The sequence below is a fragment of the Delphinus delphis genome, chromosome 1 (genome assembly GCF_949987515.2).
Source record: "Delphinus delphis chromosome 1, mDelDel1.2, whole genome shotgun sequence".
Taxonomy (NCBI): Eukaryota; Metazoa; Chordata; class Mammalia; order Artiodactyla; family Delphinidae; genus Delphinus; species Delphinus delphis.
The window spans coordinates 115,894,173-115,920,576 of record NC_082683.1 but is presented as its reverse complement, the minus strand read 5'-3'; the positions used below and the strand labels follow the sequence as shown (position 1 = coordinate 115,920,576).

General features: G+C 44.3%; 1 protein-coding gene across 3 annotated transcripts; it reads right to left on the bottom strand.

Moving 5' to 3' along the window:
• Positions 1 to 872: 872 nt before the first annotated feature.
• On the bottom strand, positions 873 to 20,718 carry LY9 (lymphocyte antigen 9). Of its 3 annotated transcripts, none has more exons than XM_060032681.1 (10): positions 20,585 to 20,718; positions 16,304 to 16,630; positions 12,055 to 12,330; positions 11,194 to 11,532; positions 9,707 to 10,012; positions 8,551 to 8,658; positions 7,506 to 7,559; positions 4,185 to 4,465; positions 3,755 to 3,826; positions 873 to 1,670 (listed from the first exon to the last, which is right to left on the bottom strand). In XM_060032681.1, the coding sequence occupies exons 1-10, from the start codon at positions 20,706 to 20,708 to the stop codon at positions 1,602 to 1,604; spliced, it is 1,956 nt and encodes a 651-aa protein (XP_059888664.1). In that variant the 5' UTR covers positions 20,709 to 20,718; the 3' UTR covers positions 873 to 1,601. The 3 variants fall into 3 exon arrangements, with proteins under 3 accessions (XP_059888664.1, XP_059888653.1, XP_059888658.1); XM_060032670.1 differs by having other exon boundaries at positions 9,743 to 10,012; XM_060032675.1 differs by lacking the exon at positions 20,585 to 20,718 and adding an exon at positions 17,004 to 17,017 and having other exon boundaries at positions 9,743 to 10,012.
• Between the last annotated feature and the right edge of the window lie 5,686 nt (positions 20,719 to 26,404).

Below are 26,404 nucleotides of genomic sequence, written 5' to 3'. Positions count from 1 at the left end.
CTCCTCTGCAGGTGTGTGGTCGGCCAGGCTAGCTTCTTCCTGGAGGCAAGTGTGGACAGACCACATCCTAGAGAAAGTGTCAAGGGTAAAACTTGGAAAATATATGCAAAAGGAAGGGTGGGGGGAGGAGCCGAGGCACCTATTCGGAGCTGAGCTGCTCTGTCAAGGAGTTTGGTGAGAAGAGGGAGTGGGAAATGATAGGGGTCACAGCAGGTCAGATGAATACCAGAGATGTGGACTGTTGCCTGCTGCTGGCCTTTCACATGTCCTGAGTTGCATAGCTCTTGAACCGGCCAGATTTGTTTAAGGAGCAGAATAGATCCTATGGGCCCAAGACCTTTTGGGATGCTCTATTCTGGAGTGTAATCACGTATATCATTATCATCTTACATGTCTTTGTTGAGCTTCTGTGATAAAGCCTTACAAAGATGATTATCCATGCAATGACCAGCCAATGAGCAAAGCAGTAATTAAGCTCCTGCTGTGTAGGAAGCACTGCCTGGCTCCCTGGGAGTACTCACTTCAGGCCGCAGAAGTCATACTGACCCCATGGACCATGTGCAGGGGCGCATGACAGCAGAAGCACAGTATTCAAAAACATAAACGGGCTGCAAAGCACATGTAACGCAAGTGGACACGAGGGTATCATGAACGTAAATCAAGGGCCGTGTAACTTACAGGCAGGGGGACAGGGCTGAGGCCACAGTTTGGGGGAGAAGAGAGATATTATGCCTGTTATGCATCCAGACCTGACAATAAGGAGGGAAATTCTCTTGGGTAAATACGGGAGGCTTATTCAGAAGAGGCATTCTAAGCACTTAAAAAATATATCAAAAGAGCAGTACACACAAATGGTTTAAAAAATATCTGGCAGTACAAAATGTATGCATTAAAAAAATCCCCAAGCCAGTCTAGTTCCCTCCACAGAGGCAGCCACTGATAAGATCTTTGTATTTCCTTTCAGAACTTTTCTTTACCTATATAAACACACAGTTATTTTTTTTATCCAACCGGTAGCATATGATACACACTGTCCAAGACTTTGTTCTTTCCATTAACAATGTAGCTTAGAGCTCATTCTATATTAGCACATGTTAGTCTTTCCTTTCCTTTCTTTACAGAAGTGGCAGGTTTTGCCATCGCGTGGGTATACTTTCACGTGCTGAACCAGATTCCTACTAGATGGACACTTAGGTTATCTGTAGCCTTTTATTTAAAAAAATACTACTGTGGTCATGATTTCACCTAGATCTTTGTGTCTGTAAGTGAGAATATCTGTTGGATTTATCTTAGCAGCTCTTTAGAGGAACATGTGAAGGTCCAGGTCCCCTTCAACAACATGACAAGCCTTGGCAGAGTTCTGAGGTGTGCATCTGAGCTGAGAGGCAGAAACAGTATGAGCATGCAAGGAGACAAATGGAGCCCAGAAGTTGTCTGATCTGCTAATGGGTTTGGGAAGTCATGGGGGTGAGAGGAAGGGGGAGCCACAAATCCAGACATCGCTGGAACCCTGAAGGAAATTCTGAAGTGCTTCTGCCTGCGGGAGCCCCAGGCCCTGTTAGGTCCAGCACTCCAACCTCATGCAGGGAGGCAGCTGCATTTCAGGGAACATTTTCATAGGTAGATATTTCAGGAGACTCAAGAGCATTCTGTTGCGGTGCTGGTACCACCTGTGAGCCAAAAGACACACAATAATATGGTTAATAAAGCAATTATCCAAGCTGATGACAAGCATTTACGGAGAATCTCCTAATGGTGAGGGCCATGCGCTAGGCTCTTTGGAAGGGAGATATGAGACAGTTTAGTGCAGCAAATTGAGGGTGTTCCAAAATGACAATAAAAGGCCTTGTTCCCAGGAAGCTACAGTCTAATGATCCCAGTCTCTACCCTAGCGAGAGAAACAATGCAGACATTTATATAAAGATAATTCAGGTGATAGAGGCTAAGTTCCAAAGTAATAGTCCAAACCATTAGACCTTCATATTCCAAGGGTTCTGAGGCTCCCTTGTCTGACAGTGTTCAGGAAAAGCTCTAAAGAGAAGATGAGACTTGAGCTGATGCAGAAAGGAGGTTAAGTATCATCAATAGCTTGGAAATAGCACAAACCTTCTTTGAGATATCATGCAGAGACAAGTGTCAGAAAATAACTAAAGTAGGTTTGAGAATTTCCTGATCAAGTGGGAAATAATGACCTTAGGAGACCCAGAACCAGAATTCCTGGTCCTGAAAATTCTGAGGGCAAGGAATAAATTCTTTCTAGAGTTTGGCTGAGGAAATGCACTGATTTCCACTTATATTGTGGGTGAAGGTGGTTTTAGGGGTCTTGAGTTCCTGGAGTGGTGTGGGAGTCATGCAGGACTGACCAGACAAGGTGGGGGGGGGTGTCACATGACCATTCTGAAACTCAGAGCAGGGACTGCTGTCCATGACTTTAAGATTGACCAGTATTGACCCAAACGCAAAGGGCCAGGCCCAAGCAACTTCAGTGAACGTAGTGAACAGTACAGATTTGGCCTTGAGGACAAAGATAAAGTTCCTAGCTGGCTAGGCATTAGGCCATGCTCTAGAAATCAGGACATGAGGCAGAGATGGTTGAACCAAACTGTGTATTTGCACAAGCGTTTACTGAGCAAATTCTATCCATCTTTTAAGACCTCATCCAAATTATTTTTTTCATGAAGCCTTTCCTGGCTACCTCCATGCATAGCTGTCTACCATTTCCAATGTCCGAAAACCCCTTGGGAACTGCACACAGTGCAGTTTTCTCTCATCATATTTTCTCTCATCTTTCAGGTGACTAAACCAATCCAACTCTCCTACATCAAAGATAGATAACAAGTCTTCAAAGTCAAAAGTGGCGCCTTAAACATATTTGAATCCCCGTAGCCCTCAGCCCAGTTCTGGGCAAACAAAAGGTATTCAATACATATCTACTGATTGATTCATCAATCACAGAGAAGTAGCATAATTGAAAAACTTTGAGAGTTAAAAAAAAAATCTTGTTCGCACAAGTCTTCTGGGGGAGACTTGAAAGCAAGTATGAATGGACCCAGTATTTCCAGGAAAGTGAAAGTGGAGTGGACAGCCAGATTCAGATCAAGGTTAATTGTTGAAGACGTTTCAGGGTTATTTAAAAACTCCTTGTGGTTTTTAATATTGAAATTCCAACCACTATCTGTGTGAACTGAGGCAAATTTAATTTCCTGAATCTCAGCTTCTCTGGCTACAGCACACTTGTAGAGTTGTTTTAAGGATCAGATGAGAATATGTTTGCTAATGTTTTGTAAACTGTAAAACTTTATATAAACTTATTATTAATGGGAAATTCTAAGCTTAAGGGATGTTTTAACACTCTAATGAAACCAATGTGCTGTAGTTAATAGCACATATTCCAAAAAATCTTGGCATTAGACTGTTGGCTAATTTCCAATTGTTTTGGGAAGTTGCCATTTTGATGAATTAGAGATAGATTTAGAAACATACGTGGACCATACAGTGTTTGGGTTTACAGACTGTTATTCTGGTAGTGTTAAGATTAATCAATATAAGATATCATTAAATTAATTAGAAATGTTCAGCTTTTGGCCACACAGATGTAAATCAGGAATATTTGTTTCAGCATCTCTGTGCACCATGGAGTGTGTCAGGGGGGGACACAGTGATGGAACTTGAGCTCCTCTGCTTTCAGTTAAAATGGTCTGGGCAATATTTCCTCACTTTATGGGCCTTAGGATACAGAGAAAATTGTTCTCACCTTCTGAGGTTTCTGTATAGAGCAGTAGATTGTGGCTGACTTCTCTTTCTTCTGAGGAACTGGGGTCTGTCCCTGTAACAGACCAGCACCAGGATATCCATAATCACAGACGAGAGAGAGCTTTCCAGAGATTCGCCCTCAACTCGCACCCCACCAGGTTCTGATTACACATAGAGGGTGGGAACTGCCTTAGTGCAGTGGAAACAGTGCCTCTGGTTTCCCAGCACCTCCCTTATTTATGGCTCAAGAATGGGAGCGAAGTTCCTTTATATCAAGGGACCCCAAGGTTGGTAAACATGGATAGAATCACAATTCTCTGCCCTTGCACCGCTGGTCCTGTCCCCCAGTTTGGAGAGATTAGTCTTTCAGGTTACTTGATGGTCCTAGAATGGGGAGGGGGAGGGAAGATGTACTGATCAAAAGAGCTCACCTGAAAGTCAAGGAACACCTGTGTATACACAGTTTCCCCTTCAATCGCAAGCGCTGGTGTCGTGTCATCTGGAGTGACGAGATAATACTCTGTTTGCCCCTCAGAGTCCGAGTCATGTCCAGCGTCCTCCTGAGTGACCAAATCACACACCTGGTCTCTTCCATTGACGGGCTGGTGCATCTCTGTCCTCTCCTCATCCTCCTCAGTTGTCCCATTGCTGTCAGAGCTGCTGTCGGAGACGTGCCTGGCGGTCTTAGGGAAAGTGTCCACCTTCTCATACCCTTGGGAGAGCATGGAGCATACTGTGTGGTCAGCAGTGGGCTCTGGAACACATTCTGCAGGGTTGGTAAAGTATGTACCAGCCCCCTTCTCTCTCTTGCTTTGTGCAAGGATCCAAGCTGCTCTGACTCCTAACCCCAGATGAGGCCTAGAGAACTGGAGGAGAAGGTGTTTTCCTGTTTTCCCTCACAGGACTCCATTCCATTACCCCTTCCTTCTTCCTTTCAAGCATTCACTTATTCATTCATTTGATAAGCATTCATCGAGTGTGATATGTGATGGACTTAGGAGCTCTCAGTGAGCAGGACTGGCCCCGTTGAATAAACCATCCTAACTGCCATGACAGGTACTCTGGGGAAACACAAAGGTGAGTTAGACCCGGTCTTGAAGGAGTACACTGTCTACCTGGGGGTCAGATCTATGCATAAATCAACTAATGTAAGGCCAACTGTGTCATAGGAAAAGTATGAGGAAAGTGCAGAAGTGAGAGGAGATGGTCTCTGGTTAGGAAGCAGAGAAGAACTTGTGAAGTGGCAGAATTAAGGTAGGCCTTGACATTGGGGCAGGACTTTGTTGAATGACAGTGTATTCTTGGTGGAAAGAACAGCATGATTAAAGGCAGGCATGAAACCTGAGGCACCCTCTCTTTTGGGAAAGGATGATACTTAAAATATTTAACAACCACAATGGTTTGGGCATAGGACAATCAGAATGGGTACCTGCTACGAACACCTGGGTGGATGTCTACTGCCTTCGGGACGTATCAAGCAACCCATTCGATCTAAGTATAGAATAATAATGGCTCACATTTATTAAGTGCCCACTATGTGTCAGTCACTGTTCTAAATGTTTTTCATGAATAAATTCATTTAACCTGCATAAAACCCCATGAAGCCTAGACGATAACTATTCTTATTTATGTTTCACAGATGAGGAAACTGGAGCACATAAATGTTAAATATTTGCCCAAGTAAGTGGGAGGGCCAGGATCTGAATGCAGGTAATCTGGTCCCTGGTGTTCTTAACTGCTACTCAATACTGCCCCCTATGCCCTTTGTGTAGGAAAAAAGTAGACAAAAGGTGTCCTGGCCCAATCCTGAGCAATAATCATAGTCATCACCTATTGAGTGCATACTGTGGGTGCTGCCCCACGCAGTCCTCACAGCAACTGAGAGGTTGGTGCCTTCATTTTGCAAAGTAAGGAATTAAGGCTTAGAGACTGAATTGCCCAAGATCACTAAAAAGGAGGAGAGCTAGGATAAAAACACAGGATTATCTGACCTCAGGACTCATACACATGACCACTAGATTATCTTGCCTTTTGAGTAACAGACAAAGCCATGAGGAGCCATTGATGGTTTTAGAGCAGTCAGAATTAAGCTTTTCAAAGGGGGAGCAGAAGGGATAGAAAGGAAGAGTTCTGGAGCGGGAATGGCCAGTTAGGAAACTATTAACAATATTTCAGGGAAGAAGTTACAAGGAATGGGAATGTCTGTTAATAAGGACTTGTTAAATAAATTAAGGTACATCTGTAGAATGGAATCAATGGGAGTCAGTCTTAATCTACGTACGCTAATATTGCTAGGATCTACTGTTAAGTTAAAAAAGCAGGTTCAGAAAAATGTTATAGATGGCTCCCATATGTGTAATCAAAGGAAGAATATATGGCTTGTAAACGCGTTAAAGTGCTCTGAAAGGATTTAGACATACACATATCTTAACAATGGAGGTCTCTTCAGGGGTTTCTGTATAGAGGTCTGGAGACTGGGATTTAGAAGGAGATTATTTTTAATTTATACCATGTGAATATGTGACTTTTCAATTAAAAAAAGAACCTGTTTCATAAAACAAAAAATTGATGACAGCATGAACTCAGGCAGTGGCACAGTCTCCAAAGAGGAAACTCTGGAGAGATAGTGGAGAAATAAAAGAAGCAGACCTTGGGCACTGAGGAGAGGTGCTGGGGGAGGGAGGAGGGACAGGGATGACAGTGGTATCCCCAAAACTTTTTTATTCCTCCTCCTGTGCCCAGGATGCCAAGGAAGGAGGGTTCAGGCTAGGGGAGACCAGGGTCTGTTCTGCCAGCTCTAAGGAGGAAGCTGGTGGGAAACTCCAAAGTCTAACCTCATTTCCATTTCATGCCCCCTTTTTCTTGGTTACACTTTCCCATCAGAAAAGGCTGCAATGTTGGATTTCTGAGCCCCTGGCTCCCCCACACATTCCCTCCTCCTATTCCATCTCCTTGGGGCATCCCCTCCATGAGAGGTGACATAGGGGTTTTTAAAGCAGGGTTTGACTGAGTGGCCAGAGTTTGGAGATTCCTTAGAACTCCAGAGCTTCAGAGTTCAAGGTGGTAATTTAGGACACTGAGATTTGGGACTGGGAGAATAAGGAACAGGCATCTCAGCTCTCCACCCCAACACTCATCAGAACAGCTCCACTTTTACGTGCATTGTGATTTGGGGGTGTTGCATAATATTTTGTTTGAAGAAAGCATTCCTTAGCTTTTTCGAAAATTGGAAAACCACTGCCTCAGTAATACTTATGGGTAATAGGTATCTAAACAGTCTTATGAGTTTTAATTTCAACTAACTTTTAATTTTGCTTCAGTCACAGATATACTGTTTCATCTGGTCTTTGTTTCTCCATTCTTGGAGTGGAGACAGTAAATTCATCCTCATCACGGGACACATTCCAGTGATGGCAGTCAATACCTGAGGAATCCTAGAGACCCCGGAGGAAGGACTAGTTCTCCTAGCTCTGGTTACCATCTTTCAGGAGTTCAGTCTGGTTGTGGCTTTTGTTCTCCAAACCACCTTCCTTTAGCATGCCGCTTCTCAGACTTTAACAGGCATACGATTCACCTACAGATCTTGTTAAAATGCAGATTCGTGTTCAGTATTCTGGGGTGGTGCCCGAGAGTTGCGTTTCTAACAAGCCCTTGGGTGTACCCACGTTGCTGGTCACACATTGAGTAGCCACACTCTGGAGCTTCCATCTGGCCTGGGAACCCCATAGCCTGTGTCACTGGTGATATATTACCTGGTGTGTCAGCTGGAGCCTCAACTTGACTGGATCTGAAGGCTGGGGCTGAACCTGAGAAATCAAGTTAGAGAAGGATTATCATTAGGGCTGTGAGGGGAGAGAGTCTGATTCTGTGAGAGTCAAAGGAGAGAGAGAGAGATTTCTGAGGACCTAGGGAAAAGGCTTTAGGGAGGAGAGTGAACCCTGATGTGAGCACAAGCCCATGGGAAATGTTGGCCAGAGTCTAGGGTCATCTTCAGCTGAGGAGAATTCTCTGGAGTTTCCTGCCATCTCTCTGGAAGGGAGAGCTCTAACCCCTCTGTGGTAGCCACTCATCAGGTTGGTTTGCTGGCTCACAGTAATTCTTCCAGGGACCCTATATATTCTAACCAATCTGTTCTTTCTGGGAACTACTCCATTCCCACTTCAATACTGACATTCTAGAAGGAGCTACCAATCACAAACACTCATTCCATTGCCCACAGTGATTAGTCCAAGCAATAGTCACATGACCTAAAGCTGAGCCAATCAGAGAGATTTCTGAGGTTCTTCAAATTCGAGTTGGAGGGGAAACATCTTTTTCCCCTTCCTGGTGTCAGAACTACTAGTATGTGTGAGTCTGGAGCTACCAGTTGCTGTGTTTTGGTACATTCCACCCCCACCCCTTCCCTTCAGCTGGCTGTATTAAGAGAGTTAAGCTGGCTTATAGGGAAAAATAGGGATGAGAGATGGAGAGCTCTGGTGGCTTTTGAGTCTCTGGTGACATTTGTCTCTAGGCCAGCTCTTCTCTTCCTTGCCCATAGACTGATTATGTGAGTCTCCAAATAATAAACCAGTCCCCTTGCACCTCTCCCCACCCTTTCTTGTCTAAGCTAGTTTGAGTTGGGTTTCAATTATTTGCAACTAAAGAGTCCCAGCTGACACTCCTCCCCTATCATTCTGAGAAGAAATGAGGTCTTGGGAGAGAAGGGGTAGGAGGGAATTATGAGAGGACAAAGAAGTCTCCAGAGGTCCTAGGGAAATGGCCTCGTACTGGCAGATATCATTGATCTCAGAAACTCACATCGTCCTTTTTTCTTCCAAAAGCACCAGCCAGAGATCCCAAAGCACAGAAGGGTGAAAAGAACCATCAGGGAGATCCCAGACCAAAGTGCTGTCCTTCTCTCAGGTCCTGTGAAGAGGAACTGAGTGATATCAATATAAATAACAAGGGAGTTGGGGCAAGCAAAGGACAAAACATAAAGGCCATCCTACCTGCCTCTTAAAATCCCATACTATTGCAGGAAATATTCCTTTTCATTCATTCATTCTACAGCTATTTATTGAGCAGTCATATTCCAGGCAAGAAATTATAGCAGTAAGGCAGACACTGTCCCTGGGTAGAGAGGTTTATTGCTTGCCCAGTGTCACAGAGTTTTAAGTACCTGAGCTGGGATTTGAAGGCCGGCTGTCAGATCCTAAAACACCCTTATCCATCACACTACACTGCCCCTCTCTATAAATGGCATAAGGACAGTTCTAGAAAGTGAATCCAGATTACTATTGATCGGAGCTCTAAAACCACTTGCCAGACACAGCCTGACCCAGCATTTTCACATCTTGGGTAGACCTTCCTTTTTTTCTACTTCTCTTTAGGGAAGAGCAGAGCACAGAACTCAGAGCCTCAATCCCGCTTCTGCTGTGTGACCTTGGTTAGTATGACTGAGGAATTAAATTGTCTATTTAATTTTAATTAATTAAAATTTAAATTAAAAATCAGCTACTCTATTCCTTATTGAAAAACTGATAAGTATATTTGGGACAACTCAGATATAAATATATTTTTTCAACTGCAAATTTTATGAAATCTGAATACAGATCAACTACTGCCCATGAGAATTTAGCATCTGAATTAAGATGCGCTGTAAGTGTAAAGTACATACTGGATTTCAATGACTTAGTACAAACTGAAATGCAAATTATGTCGTGAATAATTCTTTGTATTGACTACATGTTGAATTGATGATAGTTTGGATTTATTGAGTTAAATAAAATATACGATTAAAATTAATTTTACCTGTTTCTTTTTGCTTTTTCTAATATGACTATTAAAAATTTAAATTACCTATTATAATTTCATTATATTTCTATTGGAATGTGCTGCTCTAAAGACTCACTCACACTCCCTCACTGCACTTTATAAAGAACCACTCAGAATGAAAACTCTTGGGTCCACGGACTTAAGGCTCTGAGGTCTGGCTGAACAGGAGAGCAACCTGGACAGAGGTCCCTAGAAAGAAACTGCTGGGAGCTGTTGCTGACAGGATTGCTGGCTCTGCATGTGAAGCTGGGGTGTTTTTCTCCACTTCTCCAGGAGACACTGAGGTGAGCTCCCCCTTGGGACACAACAGCTCCTTTCTGTAGGGGGCTCCATCTGTATGTCACATTGTGTCCACTGTCCTCCACTGAGCATGTCAGGCTGATCCTGCAGACGCCGTCCTCTGTGAGCCCGAGGCTCCTGGTGACTTTTGGCTTCCTCAGCCTCCCTATGTGAGGAGAAAGGCAAACCAGATGTGGAGTCAGGCCTGCACCCTGGGCAGTTACCATTCAAAATATATTCATGAAGTTGTGGGTTGACACTGCCTTAGGGCTGGGAAGGTGCCTCCAGGAGTGCACCTGGAGTGCCTCCTGGACTTTTCTTGGATAGATCTAAAATCTCAGACTCATCACTTTACTCATCTTTGGTCCTTGGAAATAGAGGGGTTAATGAAAAGTGAAAAAAGATACCCCATCATTCTATACAGTATACTGTGAAGAACAAGCAAACCAATCAACACAAATAAGCACAACACTTCCAAGTGCACTGAGGCCCTTCAAGGCTTACATTTTGAGGTCCCATCATCTAATTTGTTTCCTTACGTGAGATAAGGAATATGGAGAGGTGAGCACAGCACTGTCACAGAGTAAGCACTTAATAAATGTTAACAATTTTAAAAGCAGCGTAAGACTGGCACTCTTTGTTCCCAATTTCTTATTCTTTTTGCTGGATCGTCTTCCTGGTTCTTTGATACCTGAGTCACAGTAGGCAATAGAAGTGAACTAGCTGACTTACATATTTTAACAGGACCATGGACAGTGACTCTTTTCTCATGTACTGAGACACCAACATGCCCAGGCAGGGGATAGGTTGACCATGTCTGAATGGTAGAGGTGAAGGAGCTGGCAAATTTAAATTATACAAACCGTCCAGCTAAGCTTCTGTGAAGCACAGGGCTGAGGAGGAAGACTCTGAGTTCTTTCCCTCACACTCAAGGAAGCCAAGTAGCCTTCCAAGCTCTTGGAGGTCACAGGACAATAAAGGCTTTCTCCTCAGTCTTCTATGATTTTACCCAGCCAGCTCTGCCTTTATGCAAAATGATAATGTTCTATAAAAATACAGGTTGGAGAGTTCCTTGTCCCACCCAATAATCAATGCAGGAGGACAGGGCAAGTACCAGAAGTTGGTTGATTGAGGCTTAACTGGAAGCCTAGAAGAAGGGGGCCTGGGCTAGGGGAATTTGCTCAGCTGCTGATTGTATTGTCCTCCTGTGAACGTACTGGTGTGAACTCAGTAGCTGTCCTGTGGGTCTGAGGCATTTTGTAGGAGGAGGGAGGTGGGCTAGGCAGCAAAGAGGAGAAAGCTTTCAGGGAATGAATCGAATGATGGGCGCTCTACTCAGAAACTTACGGTAGATGCTCAGGTTGATATGTTTTGTGCTGGCAACTCTGGCGTTTGAGCACACATAGGCGTGGTAGGGGCCGGCGTCCTCCATCTTCAACTGGCCAATCTTTAGGGAGTAGTCCTGGCTGGAGACCCACACCGTGCTCTGATTTGGGTCCTTGAACTTAATGAGTTGATTGGCTGTTGCTTCTTCTCCCCGCTCTTTGCTGATAATAGAGGTGTTAAACATCCAGACAACGTTGTCTATGTGCTGACTGTCCGGGAGCTCCAGGGACAGGGTGATGGATTCCCCCAGGATCCCCGCCACTGTCTCCCCCATTGGTCTTCCTCTGGAAGCTCCTAGATCTGTAGCCAGAGGTGAGACATTGCAGTTTCAGCCACTGGTCTCGATCCCTTGACCCTCAGCCTGCCTGAAGGGGACTATAGCCTGATACACCCTCCTGCCCAGGCCTCCTTCCCCCTTTCTCTGATGAGGCATCCCTGCTGCTTTCCCATGACCACTTGTCATGCACAGGTATGCACCTGGCTCTGCCTATTGCATACCCAGTCCTATCCTGCCCTCTCTGCCCTTCTAAGGACACCCTAGGAGACACCCCTACCCAAGCAAAGAGCAATCTGGATTTCTGCATCCATACTCTCTTTCCCTCTCTTGTGTTATAGACCCTTGGAGTTTCAGAGTGCCCTGGGAGTTCCCAAGTCCCCTACCAGTCTCTCTCAGGCTCCTGAGGGTAGAGAAAAAGGGATTTTCGGGCCTGTTCTCTTACCTCCCTACCTCATCTGTGTCCTGCCAGAATCCTGGGATTTAGACTCTGTAGCTGCTTAGACTGTTTCTGGAATCCCCTGGAGGGCCTCAGTGGAGCCAGTTACCTGTACAGAACTGCCAGGCATGGACAGGGCGGGAGCTGCTCTGGCTGACGGGGTTCTTGGCTCTGCAGATGTATGGCAGGTTTGGGTCACAGGGCAACCAAGAGATGGTGAGACTAGGCCCCCCCCAGGATTCAGAAGCATGGGGATCCCTCGAAGTCCAGTAGTACTGAACATCTTCCCCTGCCCCCTTCACGGAGCATACAAGGGTGATGTTACAGGAGGCGTTCTCAGACATGTTCACAGACTTCATGGTGACTCGGGGTTCCTGCAGCTGTTCTGCAGGAACAAGGGCAATAGGAAGACTATTCAGACTGCTTCCCCAGCAGGAAAGGGCTAAGGGAAAAATATGGTGTTGGTAGAAGAGCTGGGGGCCAAAGGAAGAGGCCAGCATTATCTGTTCCAGTGGCAAGTCTTTTTTTTTCCTCTTTGTATCCCATGCAAGCTAGGTTGATTGCCTTTCCTCAGTGCTTCTGTAGTATCCTCTACAGCTGTTATCACCGAGACTCAACACGACAATAGTCTGATTATTCTCTCTCTCCCCCACCAGTTAGTGAATTCCTTGAGGACAGAGCCAGTGTCTGTGTCTGAACATCTAACATCTGCCTGGTCCATGAAAGACACTCATGAATGTTTGGTAAATAAATGGATGAATGAGCCAGCCTCAAACACGGGAGATTTGGAAGCTCTGCCTCTATAATTTGAGTTGCCCTTGTCTTTTGGTCTAGATTTGGGATCCACTGTGCTTCCAGACTTTCTTCCTGGTCCTCTCCTTTCCTTTTGTTCCATCTCCTCTGTTCACAGCCTGTGTGTGTGTGTGTGTGTGTAAGTTCATTTTCTTTTTTGAATAGGCAATACATACATAAAATTGAAATTGCAAAGATACAAAAAGGTACATATGCACACACAAAGAAACAAGCTTTCTTGCCCCAGCCACCTAGTTCCTCTCCCCAGGAATTATTGTTCCTGGAGGCAATTACTGTTATGAGATTCTTGTTGATCTTTCCAGAGATATTCTAGTTGTAGACACATATATATAATAGCACGCTGTACATATTGTCCTTAAGCTTTTAAAAATTTTAATGATATATCTGGGAAATTGTTGTATGTTAGTACATATTAAGTTGATTCATTCTATTTCTGTTAACTGCATAGAATTCCATTTCTTTAATATATCCAGAGCACCCTAAAAAATCAATCAGAAAGGTCAAACAATCCAATAGAAACACGGTGTTATAGGCTAAATTCTGTCCCCACAAAGTTCGTATGCTGAAATTCTAACCCCAAGTACCTCAGAGTGTGATTGTATTTGGATATAAGACTGTATTTGGAAACGGAGGTAATTATTTTAAAATAGGGTCATTAGGATGGTCCCTAATCCAACATGTCTGGTGTCCTTATAAGACGAGGAGATTAGGACAGAGACAACACAGACAGAGAGACAACCATATGAGGACATAGGGAAAGAAGGTGGCCGTATGCAAGCCAGGGAAAGAGGCCTCAGAAGAAGGCCTCATGACCAGCCCCAGATTTGTGAGAAAATAAATCTCTGTGGTTTAAGTTACTCAGTCTGTGCTATTTTGTTATCGCAACCCTAGCAAACCAACACAGATTTTGGCACCAGAACTGGGGTGCTGCTATAATGAATACCCAAAAATATTGAAGTGGCTTTGGAACTGGTTAACTGATAGAGGCTGGAAGAGTTTTAAGGTGCATGTTAGAAAAAGCCTAGATTGTCTTCAAGAGACAGTTCATAGAAATATGGATGTTAAATGTGATTCTGGTAAGAGCTCAGAAAGAAAAGAAGAGATCTGTAAAGAAAATTTCTACTATCTCAGAGATAGACATATTATTGTCAATATAACATTGATAGAAATATAAACATTAAACGTGTGGCTGGTAAGGTAATAGTTGAAAATGAAGAGCCTGTTATTGGAGGAAAGGTGATACTTATAAAGTGGCAAAGAACTTAGACAAATTATGTTCTAGTGTATTGTAGAAAGCAGAACATTTAAGTGATGAACTGGGTATTTAGTTAAGGAGATCTCCAAGCAAAGCGTTGAGGGCACTGCCTGTTTTCTCCTTTTGCTTGTAGTAAAATGTGAGAGAAGAAAGATAAATCGAGGAAGGAATTGTTAAGCAAGAAGAAAGCAGAATTTAAAGATTTGGAAAATTCTCAGCCTATCTATAGAGCAAAAAATGAGAATTTGTGTCTGGGGAAAACACTGAGAGTATGGATAGACAATGGTGTAATTCAAGGATCCAGTCAACCATTTCAGTAGAAATTCTGCCACCTTGGACTGAAGGGACACAGATGGGACAAAATGAAGGAAGGCTGTCAGATTTCGGGGATTTTACAGGATAAGCCAATAGAGATGTCCAGCTGAGACCATGCTTTATCCTTCAAGAAAAGGGAAGAATGACCCCAAGGGCAGTTCAGGGGTCGACAGGTCTGCCACTGGCACCACAGGCCTAAAGGTCATAGGCCCAGGGGCCGTTGGTGGCGTGGTTTCCTCCTTGGTTCCAGGGGGCAGGGCTGCTGGTCAGGGCCCAGGGCCAAGGAGGTGTGGTTGCCACCCCAGTGGACCAGGAGGATAAATCATAGAGCCAAAGGGGATTATTCTCAGATCTAAGAAGATGTGGAGACTTCCCTAGTGGCGCAATTGTTAAGAATCCACCTGCCAATGCAGGGGATACGGGTTTGAGCCCTGGTCCGGGAAGATCCCACATGCCGTGGAGCAACTAAGCCCGTGCACCACAACTACTCAGCCCGCGCGCCTAGAGCCCATGCTCCACAACAAGAGAAGCCACCGCAATGAGAAGCCCGCGCGCCACAATGAAGAGTGGTCCCTGCTCGCTGCAACTAGAGAAAGCTGACATGCAGCAACAAAAAACCCAATGCAGCCAAAAATAAATACATAAATAAATAAAATTTATTAAAAAAAAAAAGAAAATACATCATCAAAAAAAAAAAGATGTGGTACATATATATACAATGGAATATTACTCTGCCATAAAAAAGAATGAAATAATGCCATTTATAGCAACATGGATGGACCTAGAGATTGTCATACTGAGTGAAGTAAGTCAGACAGAGAAAGACGAATATCATATGACATCACTCATATGTGGAATCTAAAAAAAGGGTACAAATGAACTTATCTACAAAATAGAAATAGAGTCACAGATGTAGAAAATAAACTTATGGTTACCAGGTGGTAAGGGGGGGATAAATTGGATTGACATATACACACTACTATATATAAAATAGATAACTACCCCAATAAAAATTAAAAAAATATCAAATAGAATTTGCCCTAATAGGTTTTAGACTTGTTTGGGACCTGTGACCCATTTCTTCTTTCAGATTTCTCCCTTTTGGAATGCAAATGTCTATGTTGTGCCTGTCCCATCATGAAAGCAGGTAACTTGTCTGATTTCAAAGGTTCACAACTGGAGAGGAATTTTGCCTAGGATGACTTATACCTCAAGTCTCACTTATACATGATTTAGATGATATCTAGATAAGACTTTGGACTTGATGTCGGAATGGGTTAAGACTTTGGGAGCTGTCGAGATGAGGTGAATGTATTTTGTGAGAAAGACATGAGTTCTGGGGGACCAGAGGGCAGAGTGTTATGGGCTGAATCAAAATTCATATGTTGAATTCATAATCCCTATTACCTCAGAATGTGACTGTATCTGGAGATAGAGATTTTAAAGAGATAATTAAGTTAAAATGGGCTTATAATGTGGGCCTTAATCCAATATGACTGGTGTCCTTGTAAAAAGAGGAAACTAAGACACAGACAACACAGATAGAGGGACGACCATGTGAGGACACATCAAGAAGGTGGCCATCTGCAAGCCAAGGCATGAGTCTCAGAAGAAATCAAACTTGCTGACACCCTGACCTTGGACTTCTACCCTCTAGAATTGTGAGAAAATAAATTTTTGTTGTTTAAACCACCCAATCTGATCTTTTGTTATGGCAGCTCTAGCAAGCTAATACAGATGGATGGATAAAGGATATTAACACAGAGAGAGAATCCACATGGCAGAAAACAGAATTCAAATAGCTCTTAAACACATTTTGGCTGTTCTTCGCTCTTGACATCTGTATTTATGGAATTGGGGGAAAAGGACCAATGTGATAGTTCTCTTTGTCCTAGAGAGATTAATTCCTGGAGAGGGAAAAACCCTGCTTTTAAAAATAAAAGGTCAAAACCCACAGACACTCTCTGGAACTCACCATAGATAGACAGGGTGAATTTCTCACTTGTGGTGACTTTAGAATTCTTTTGGTTTATCTGGGCTTTGTAGGATCCTGCATCTTTCAGAGTCAGCTTGTTGATAGACAAGGAGTTGTCCTGGGTGACGTTTATTCGCCCCTGGTAGCTTTTGTCTATTAAGATAATCTTTCCGCTTGCATCTGCTAAAGCCAAAGCTTGTTGGGGACCACTCCAGGTGATGTGCTCAATTTCTGCGTCTACTGAAATGTTCAGGGACAGAATCACCGAACCCCCTAGAATCCCTTTCACCACTGTTGGTGTTGAGTCCTTTTCAGAGGCTCCTAGCCCTGCAGAGAAAAAAGAGGGACTTGGAGGAGGAGCTGGAGTCCTCAAGCCAGCGTTCATTTGTTTGTTCATTTATTCATGCATGTGTGCATTCATTCATTCAATAAACACATATTGGTAATAAATGCCAGATGTTGAGAAATGAAATGATATTTTGGCTGTCCTCCCTCTAGGTCCATTGCTTAGCAAATGGACCTCATTCATCCATTCATTCACTTCCCAAACATTCTCTCCCAGGAATGTAGCTACAATAATCAGTAAAACAGACTTTATAGGTTTCTATTCCTACAGGGAAATTAGCATTGTGGCTTTCAACGAATTTCTAAATTTCTCTGAGAATCAGTCTACACATCTGTAAGACAGAAATGTTCATACCTGTACCATCTTCCTCCAGGAATGTGGTAGAGATGAAATAAAATCAGGTTGCTGTAAATCATAAAGAACTAATGAAGTAAAAATATGGAGCATCTTTAAAAAAACAAGATGGATTGATGGATGGCTAAAAGGGTGGATAGATGAATAGGTGTGTGATAAAGGAAGTAAAGTAAAACACCAGTGATAGAACTGAGCTGGGAGGTATCTGCGTGTTCACTGCAAAATTCTTTCGAGTTTTCTGTACGTTTGAGAATTTTCATAATAAACTATTGGGAATTAAAGGAGCATCTCTCGCCTCTATTATCACCTTACCTTTCCCTCTTTGCCCATGGATCTCAGCCTGACTTTGGCTTGGCCAGGGAAATCTGGTCTGTGCTTGGGAACAAGGTTTGGGGTTGGGAACAGGTAGGTAGCATTGATTCAACACCTGATTTCCTCATCTCAGGAAAGACCCGGATCTCTGATAACCATTGTTACTAAGGGCTCCAGAGGCCTGACATTTGGCCACGGCAGCTTATTTCCTTGTAGAGGTCCTGTGAGTATCCTCTGGGTGACCCCAACCTGGATTCCCAGATTCCAGGACTTCTGAGGCTCTAGAGAGTGCTCTGTAAACCCTAGACCAACTCAGATGGGTTCAGGACCCAGACTCCACCAGGAATTCTGGGTGGAAAAATATGTAGAAAATGTTAGAGAGAGAGGAGTGTCCAAAGTACAGCCTGGATGGATGGGAAAAGGTTGAAGTGTGTTCTGAAAGCCTAAAGGTTACGGGTTCCGTAGACACAGAGAAGAGATTGGTGCAGGCCAAGGGGGTCTCTGCCCAGACCCCCATCAGCAGAGCGCTTGGACCTTGTGGCGTGGTAGCTAGGGAGGACACAGGACTAGGAACCCTGGACACGAAAGGGTCAGTTCAGGTGGACTCTGGGGGCAGATTCAGAAGACAGAAGCTTAGCTGAAGTGATGTTGGTTTGAGGTTGCCTAAAAGAGAGCTCTTCTCATCCAGAAGACACTGCTTATGATTGCTATGTGTGTATTAGGCACTTTGTAGAAATCACTTCACTTAATCCTCAAAATTATCTGATAAGTAGTCCTGTTTTTCTGATAAGGAACTGAAATTTAGAGAGTTTAAGCCACTTGCCTGAGATCACAGGTTTGGTCAGTTGCAGAGCCCAGATTCTATGTATGTGATGCCCCAGGGTATAGAGGCCAAGAGCACTGACCACCCCATCCTGGAAGCCCAGAGGTGCTGGGTCTTGGCTGGGCTCATATGAACATGTTTTGACATCATCGCTCCTCACATCAACGATAAACAAAGCCTCTCATACTGTCAGTGGGAGGAGCAGGATGTGGTCCTGATCATATTGTAGCAGAGTGTTACACAGCTCCCTGCAGAGTGACAGGAGCCCCAGGTATCAGCCATCTTATTTTTTTTATTTTTTATTTTTGCGGTACGTGGGCCTCTCACTGTTGTGGCCTCTCCCGTTGCGGAGCACAGGCTCCGGACGCGCAGGCTCAGCGGCCATGGCTCACGGGCCCAGTCGCTCCACTGCACGTGGGATCTTCCCGGACCGGGGCTCGAACCCGTGTCCCCTGCATCGGCAGGCGGACTCTCAACCACTGCGCCACCAGGGAAGCCCAGCCATCTTATTTTTTAACTACATCATTTGACAAATAATTAAAGGGGGCTTCAAAGATTGTGATAACTGAATTTGACTTGCCCATCCTTGAATAGTGTCTGAGAATAATGTACTTAACAGTGATTATCATAATAACAAACATAGCTTCCACCAACTATGTGCCAAGCACTGTACACATACCATCTCTATTGATAAAACAGTCTTGCATAATACATCTTATTATTTGTATTATACACTTAAGAAATAGAGGCTCACACACCTAAGAAATGATGGAGAAAGGACTTAATTTCAAATATTCCTGGTACTGAAGCTGGGGGCGAGGGGCCAAAACTTTTCACCCTACTGCCTCCTAGGTTCCTGAAACAACTCCTTGGAAACACAAAAGCCTCAAGGAAACTCCCTTCTAGACCCAAACAGTGAGGTTTGAGGTAACCCTAATTGGTGGAACCAGACAGAGGGAGATGTCTCTTTGCCCTGAACTGTTTGAAATTTCCTGCATTGACCACCTGAGGCTTGGAGGTCGTTGGATGTGGCTAATTCCAGGTTTATCCAACATAACCAAGAAGCACCTCAAGAGCTGGGTGTGGATATAAACAGCCTGCTGCCACCTGTGTTTTTATGGTGAGAAAAGATGAAATAGAAAGTGAAGGGGCTTCCCTGGTGGCGCAGTGGTTGAGAGTCCGCCTGCCGATGCAGGGGACACGGGTTCGTGCCCCGGTCCGGGAAGATCCCACATGCCGTGGAGCAGCTGGGCCCGTGAGCCATGGCCGCTGAGCCTGCGCGTCTGGAGCCTGTGCTCCGCGACGGGAGAGGCCACAGCAGTGAGAGGCCGGCGTACCGCAAAAAAAAAAAAAAAAAAAGAAAGTGAAGAGAGGGGGCTTCTCTGGTGGTGCAGTGGTTAAGAATCCACCTGCCAATGCAGGGGACACGGGTTCAATCCCTGGTCTGGGAAGATCCCACATGCCACAGAGCCACTAAGCCCTTGCACCACAACTACTGAAACCCATGTGCCCTAGAGCCCATGCTCTGCAGCAAGAGAAGCCACAGCAATGAGAAGCCCGCACACAGCAACGAAGACCCAACACAGCCAAAAAAAAGTGAAGGGAGGTCAAACTAAAATTCAGCCTTGAGGTCTAGGCTCCCTCTACCCCCATACATGCATCTAAGAGTTTTCTAGAGTTTTCCTCACTGCCCATCCCCACCTCTATCCTCACTGCTGTCAGGTCCTTAGTGCTACCTGCATTATCCTCCCTGAATCCCTGGTGAGGAAGAAGGATTCCAGACAGATAGTAACTGTCACAGTCCCAGGTGGTTGAGATACACCCTGGGGTACTGGGTTAGCTCTGCCCACTGGAGAGGGGTGAGCAAAGATGAAATAGAAAGTGCTCTTGAGAAATATTTCTCTGAAACTAGCAGGACTTGGGCCTTGAGGGGGAGGTAGGATGGTGGGGAGAAAGGATATTCACATAGAAGCCACCTAGCCGAGGGCAACCAGACCATCTCCAGATCCCTAATGAAGCCTCCATACATGTGATAAACAAGGCAGGATGTAGAAAGAAGCTCGAGCAGTTCTATCCCTCCCTAGGAAATTGACAGGTGGCTTACCCTCAGGACAAGTTCCCTGTATCTCTCTGTGTGTTTTACCCACAGTGTATAGGGAACAAACTCATCACCCAGTATTTCTTAGCAGGAAGATGTGAGGGTGAGAGGAATAGAGTCTGAGCCCAGAGTTATTTGTGACCGGGGCTAGAATGTCACCTATTCATGGTGTGTAACTATGCATACTCACACACACACATACAGAGCTCAGAGTAAGGTTGAACTTGCAGAATAATTACCAAAAGGAGAAGAGTTTCCTGCTTTTATCAGTTAGAATCCCCAGCAGAAACGTGACCAGCCTCAGAGGAACACCAGTAGCAAGCGGCGGTGGCCATAGTGTGGACTTACCCATGAGTAGGAAGAGGAGAGGGATCCACAGAAAGGGAGAGAATATGTGTGGCTGACTCTCTGGTGGCTTATTGGAGAGAGTTTGTAGAGCCCAGCCATCTGTTTGTCTCCCTGGGCTCGCCATGATGATCTGTTTTCAGATAACACGCTGAAGGAGGAAACACCACAGCTTCCGCAATTGCATGTGAGTGTGTGTGTGTGTGTGTGTGTGTGTGTGTGTGTGTGTGTGTGTCCCAGGGAGGGTTGTTTATACCCAGCACCACGGACTCCTCCCACATGCTCAGGCTGGGGTACAGGTCCCGAGTCTATTAATAACCTTCATGGGATTTGCAAACCAATAGCGGGTATCACTTGCTTCAGCCTCAGCAGACTTAGGTTCTAAACTTGGCTCTGAAGATGCCGCTTAAAGATCTCTACCTCCTGGTATTCATGCCCTAGTGTAATCACCTCTTCTTGAGTGTGGGATAGATTTTGTGACTTGCTTCTAATGAGCAGAATGTGGCAGAAGGGATGGGATGTGGCTTCCATCTTGGGCTCTCTTTCTCCACCCCCATCCCTCCTTGAGCTCATGCGAGGAGCCAGGTATTATGCTGTGAACTGCAGGCCTCCAAGATAAGGAAGGCCTCCAGCCAGCGTCCAGCATGGAACTATCGGCTCTGGCCAATGGTTGATGAGAACCTGAGGCCTGCCAAGAGCCACAGGAATGAAACTGGAAGTGGATCCTCCCCTAGGAGGGCCTTGAGGTGACTGCAGCCCTGGCTGACACCTTGACTGTAGCTTAACGAGGGACCCTGAGCCAGAGGCACCCAGCTAGGCTGTGCCTGGATTCTTGATCCACAGAACCTGTGAGATAATAAATGTTTATTGTTTTAAGCTGCTAAGTTTTGCAGTTTGTTACACAGCAATGGATAACTAATACAATGGTCTAATAAATTCCCTATTTTGCTTAAGCCAGTTTGTGTTGGCTTCCTGTCAATGCAACTGAAAGACTTTGAATTAATCCTGAAAAAACACCAGGGAAATTGTGCTGAGGATGGATGTTGCAGGTAACGGTTGTAGAACTGGCTGAGTTGAGAATTAAGTTGCGAGGGGTAGCATAATTCCCTTTATTTGCCTTGGGAAGCTGACTTCTTTTAATTGATAGTGTAATAGCTGGTTAAGCTGTAGCTTGTTGTATCTTGAGATTTATATGTTTACTTAGACTATAACATTAGAGGACTTAGAAAACTTCAGGATGGTGGAGTGTGTGGTTTGAGCTAACATTCAGTGAGTGCTTCTCGGGTCCTAGGCCCTCTTCTAAAACTTGACACAAATTAACTCATTAGTCCTCACAACAGCTTTATGAGATAGGTATTTTTTTTATCATCTCCACTCTATAGATGAGAAAACTGAGGTATAAGGAGAGTAAGTAGCTTGCTCTGAGTTTTGTAGTTACTGAGAATTTGAACCCAAGAAGTCTGGGAGGAAGGAGGGAGAGAGGGGGACAATTAAGATAACAGGCCTCTGCCCATGGAGAGCTTCTTCAGAGGCTGGTCATGAGCTGATGCTGTACAATCCTGAGAGGGAAGCCCTCCTTAAATTTGTGCTTTAGACACCTCTCTCACCTCACTCGAGTACTGGCCCTGTGGTTAGAATGTGGCTTCCTAGAGAGAACTGCAGGACATGGGGCCAGGAACGGTTGCCGCAGCTCAGATAGAGAGTCTTACAACCTAGGAGCTATGGACTAAATGTTTGTGTCTCCCCAACATTCACATGTTGAAGTCTAATCCCAAATGCGATGGTTTTAGGTAGTGGAATATTTGGGAGATGATGAAGTCTTGAGGGTGGAGCCCTCAAGAATGGGATTAGTGTCCTTATACAAGAGACCCCAGAGAGCTCCCTCACCCCTTGTGCCATGTGAAGACACCTTGAGAAGATGGCTGTCTATGAACCAGGAAGCAGGCTCTCACCAGACGCCAAACCTGCTGGTGCCTTGATCCTCGACTTCCCAGCCTCCAGAACTGAATTTCTTGTTTATAAGGAACACAGCCTATGGTATTTTTGTTATAGTGGCCCAAATGGACTAAGACATAAGACTACAGGCAGTGATGGTCCAGCAAGTGTTTTTAAGCAGAGGCATGGCCTGACTCAAGGACTCAAAGAAAGATTACTCCAGCAGCAGAGTGGAAGGTGGATGGAAGGAATGAGACTGAGATATGAGAAGACAGGTCACTAGGGAGCCCAGGTAAGAGCATGAGAGCAGGGACAGCCTGGATGGGAAGAGAGAACAAAGGTGGGAGAGGGTTCAAAGATATTGTTAATAATAAAAATAATCACTAACATCTGTTGAGTAATTGCTGTGGGTAAGGCTTTGTGCTTGGAGTTTTACATACGTTTTCTCTTTTAATCCTCAAATCAACACTATTTGGTTGGTACTGCTATTATCCCCATTTTAGAGATGAGGAAACTGAGGCTTAGTGAGGGAAATGTCATTGGAAGGACCATCTTTGAAGTTGTGAACATAGGTAGACGCAATCTTGTGATAGAATCCAAATGAAGTATCATTTAAGGATAGTAATTAAGTACAATAAAAATCTAAAATAATGCGAGTTTTGATATAATGCAGTTGGCAAATGGGGTCTTGTACTCACCCAGCCCCTGTCTTCACACAGCGAGCGCTAATATTCTCATTGGGCCATGGATGCAAAGACACCTAGTGTTGGGAAGCAGAGTGGAGGCAGGTTGGTCCCAGCATCTCCAGTTTCTCAGTGTCCTTGTACCAGGCCAGCAAAGGGTGCAAATGACTGGAAAGTCTGGAACCCCTGCTACTGTCCTGGAAATCCAGCCAGTCATAGGCTCCTATTTAATGGGCATTGCCTTCAGGTAGTATCAGACTCCAGCCTGGGCTGCAATTTGGATCCTGCAGCCATAGTCCCAAATTTAGTTGCATAGATTCACCATGAGCCCCAAACCAGCCCTTCAATAACTTTGCAATTAAGATGACCCTGCATGTTACATAACTGTATTTTTTTGACTTTACTTTTAATGTTATGTGGGGTTCTAATATGTACTATTCCTAAAGATTGGAAGAATATGAAAAGAGTATAGAAGTTTGGCAAGTTCAAAGCTCTTTACACCTAAATGGAAAGAGAGTTAAATATCTTAAGAGCAAAAAGAAATGCAAAGGAAAAATCAAGTTCTGTAGTTGCAGGAAGGGGAAAAATTAGGTAATATCACAGTGTGCAAATTGAATCTAGGGGACAAGGGCATGAGACCAGCCTTTTAGAGGGCATCAACAAAGTAAATAAAGGGACCATCAGCTAAAGTCTCAGTGATATCTGATCATTAACCAACTGTCCTTGGTTGAGAAAGTGGCCCAGGGAATAGCTGGGATTGAGATGATTGTTTCCTTTGTAGCTATGAATCTTTCAATCCTGGAAAGATAAGGAATTCAGAATAGACATGTTCAAGATATCAGTTAATACTTTTTGTTTAAGCATATGTATTGTTTAAGAAATTCAGCTTATTAAAGTTATAGTTAACTTTGTGGTTCTGATTTGAACTGTGTTAATTGAGTAATTGATTTACACTTTGATTTTAGTTGGAAATCTTAAGTATATATGAAGTATTGAATATTTTAAAACCACTTAAGAATCACCATATTTAAAACTTTAATTATTAGATTTATAAGCTCTCTTTAAGTATTTGGGGAGGCTTATTTGTTGATTAAAATACTTTAGAAGGAAATTAAATATATGACATTCAATAGTGAGGTTTGAAGTCCTTAAGGGAATCAATTTATACATTTGTAAAATGAGTCAAATATTATCAGTAGCCACTAAAAAGGGTTACTAAAAGTTTCCTGACTTGTAAATGGAACAATATGTTCGTAAGCTGAACTGGCCTTAAGGCTGACAGGTTTTTAATTTGTCTGTTCGGGTTTTTTTTAGTAAATTGAATATGAATTCTTTTTTTTTTCAAAGTATTTGTTTATTTGGCTGGGCCAGGTCTTAGTTGTGGCACACAGCATCTTCGTTGCCACGTGTGGGATCTTTAGTTGCAGCATGGGGGATCTAGTTCCCTGATCAGGAATCGAACCCAGGCCCCCTGCATTGGGAGAGCGAACTCTTAACTGCTGGACCACCAGCGAAGTCCCTGAATATGAATTCTTAAAAGCAGTATAACCTATGAATGATTTTTTTAAGCACTAAAACCACCTTCAGGGAAATAAATGATAGTGGGGGAGTCTTATTTACTGGAAGGTAGTTTGCTAAGGTCACAGGGCTAGAAAGCAGCAGAGGCAGGATTCAGATCAAAAAGCTTCACACACACCCCACTGCACCCAATCCCTCCTGACGCTAAATCATTCACATAACTTTATTTTTCTATTGATGTGACTTTCCCACTGGCCTGTGGGCAACATGCTTGCAGAAACTTCTTTTCATCTTTGAATCCCCAGTCTCAACACAGTGCCTTTGCAGCTCCCAGCAGGAGCTCATCCTGTGTGTGTTGAATAATTGAGCGAGGAGAACCCAGTGAGAAGAGCATCCCGCAGCACCCTCAAGAGAGGGTTTCAAGTAAGGAGTGTTCCAATGTCAAATTCCACCAAGCGGTCATATAAGATAAGGACCAAAGAATCTACAGGATGTGACTGATGGGAGACCGTTGGTGATGTTCTTAAAAGCAACATAGATTCTCTTCAAGTCTTGTCGGGGCACCTAGCCTCCACACACGGAAGGCCAGGGAGATACTTATCAAAGTCCAAGGAATAAGGGAGCCTTACTTCTGACTAGATTGTGACTAGTGACAGGTGACACTAGTCACAATCACATTCTCATGGAGATGTCAGAGGAGCCTGCATAGTCTAGCAAAGCCATCAGGACTCCTTGGTGTGGAGGGGAACACCAGGACTTTTCACACAACACCCTCAACCGTACCACTAACAGGGCAAGAGAGTAAAATGATATCTGGTCGTCCTTCGTGGTTGGAGGCAGAGGAGGTCCCAAAAGTCTTGTCCCCTGGATTCTTCCAGCCTTGTTTCTGTGCCTAAGAAGCTACAGTCAAGCCTGTGCCTTTCCCATTTTCGTCTCTGGGCCATTCTGGGCTCGTTCTTCTCTGCCTGTTGACTCCGTGTCTGCTCATGGACTTACCAAGCGTGTAGGAACTAAGCCCTTACTATATGCTGATACTGAGCTAGTCACTGGGAACTGAAAGGTGAAAAAAGTAGACCTTACCTTCAAAGGGCTGAGAGACTACTAGGAAGTGTATGCAAGTAAGCAGTTGTTTATGGGAGAGCAGGATGGGTGTTACCATAGAGGCTAGTAGGGGGAAACTGAGAGGCCCAGAAGAGGGCAACTGTTCTAGTGTGGCGTTTCAGGCGAAGCCTTTCTCAAGGTGGTGATGACTTTAGTCGGGGAACAAGAGGATATTAGAGGGAGGCAGGTGAGCCAGGTGGCAGGGACTAGGGCGGTCCAGTAAGCCAAATTGCAGGAGTCAATTTACAAGAGTGAGAAATCATAAGGTATGTGAGGTGGGAGTCCAGGCGTGAGGCTCAGGGACACCATGAGACCGAGCTCATGTAGGGAAGCCAGCAGATCCTGAAGGATTTCATCTGTCAGGACTGTGACCCTGGACTTTACCTTGTAGGGGATGGGGGGGACCTTAGAAGGATTTAAAGCAAGGCTGAGACAGCGTCAGCTTTGGCTTTTAAATAGCTCACTCTGTTACCTCTCACACTTCTTTCTTTCATATCCCCTTATTTTCATAGCATGTGACTCAAAAACTACATGTGATTAAAGCAGTGAAGTCTAAAAATGGGAAATGTTTGTGGGCTGATATTTA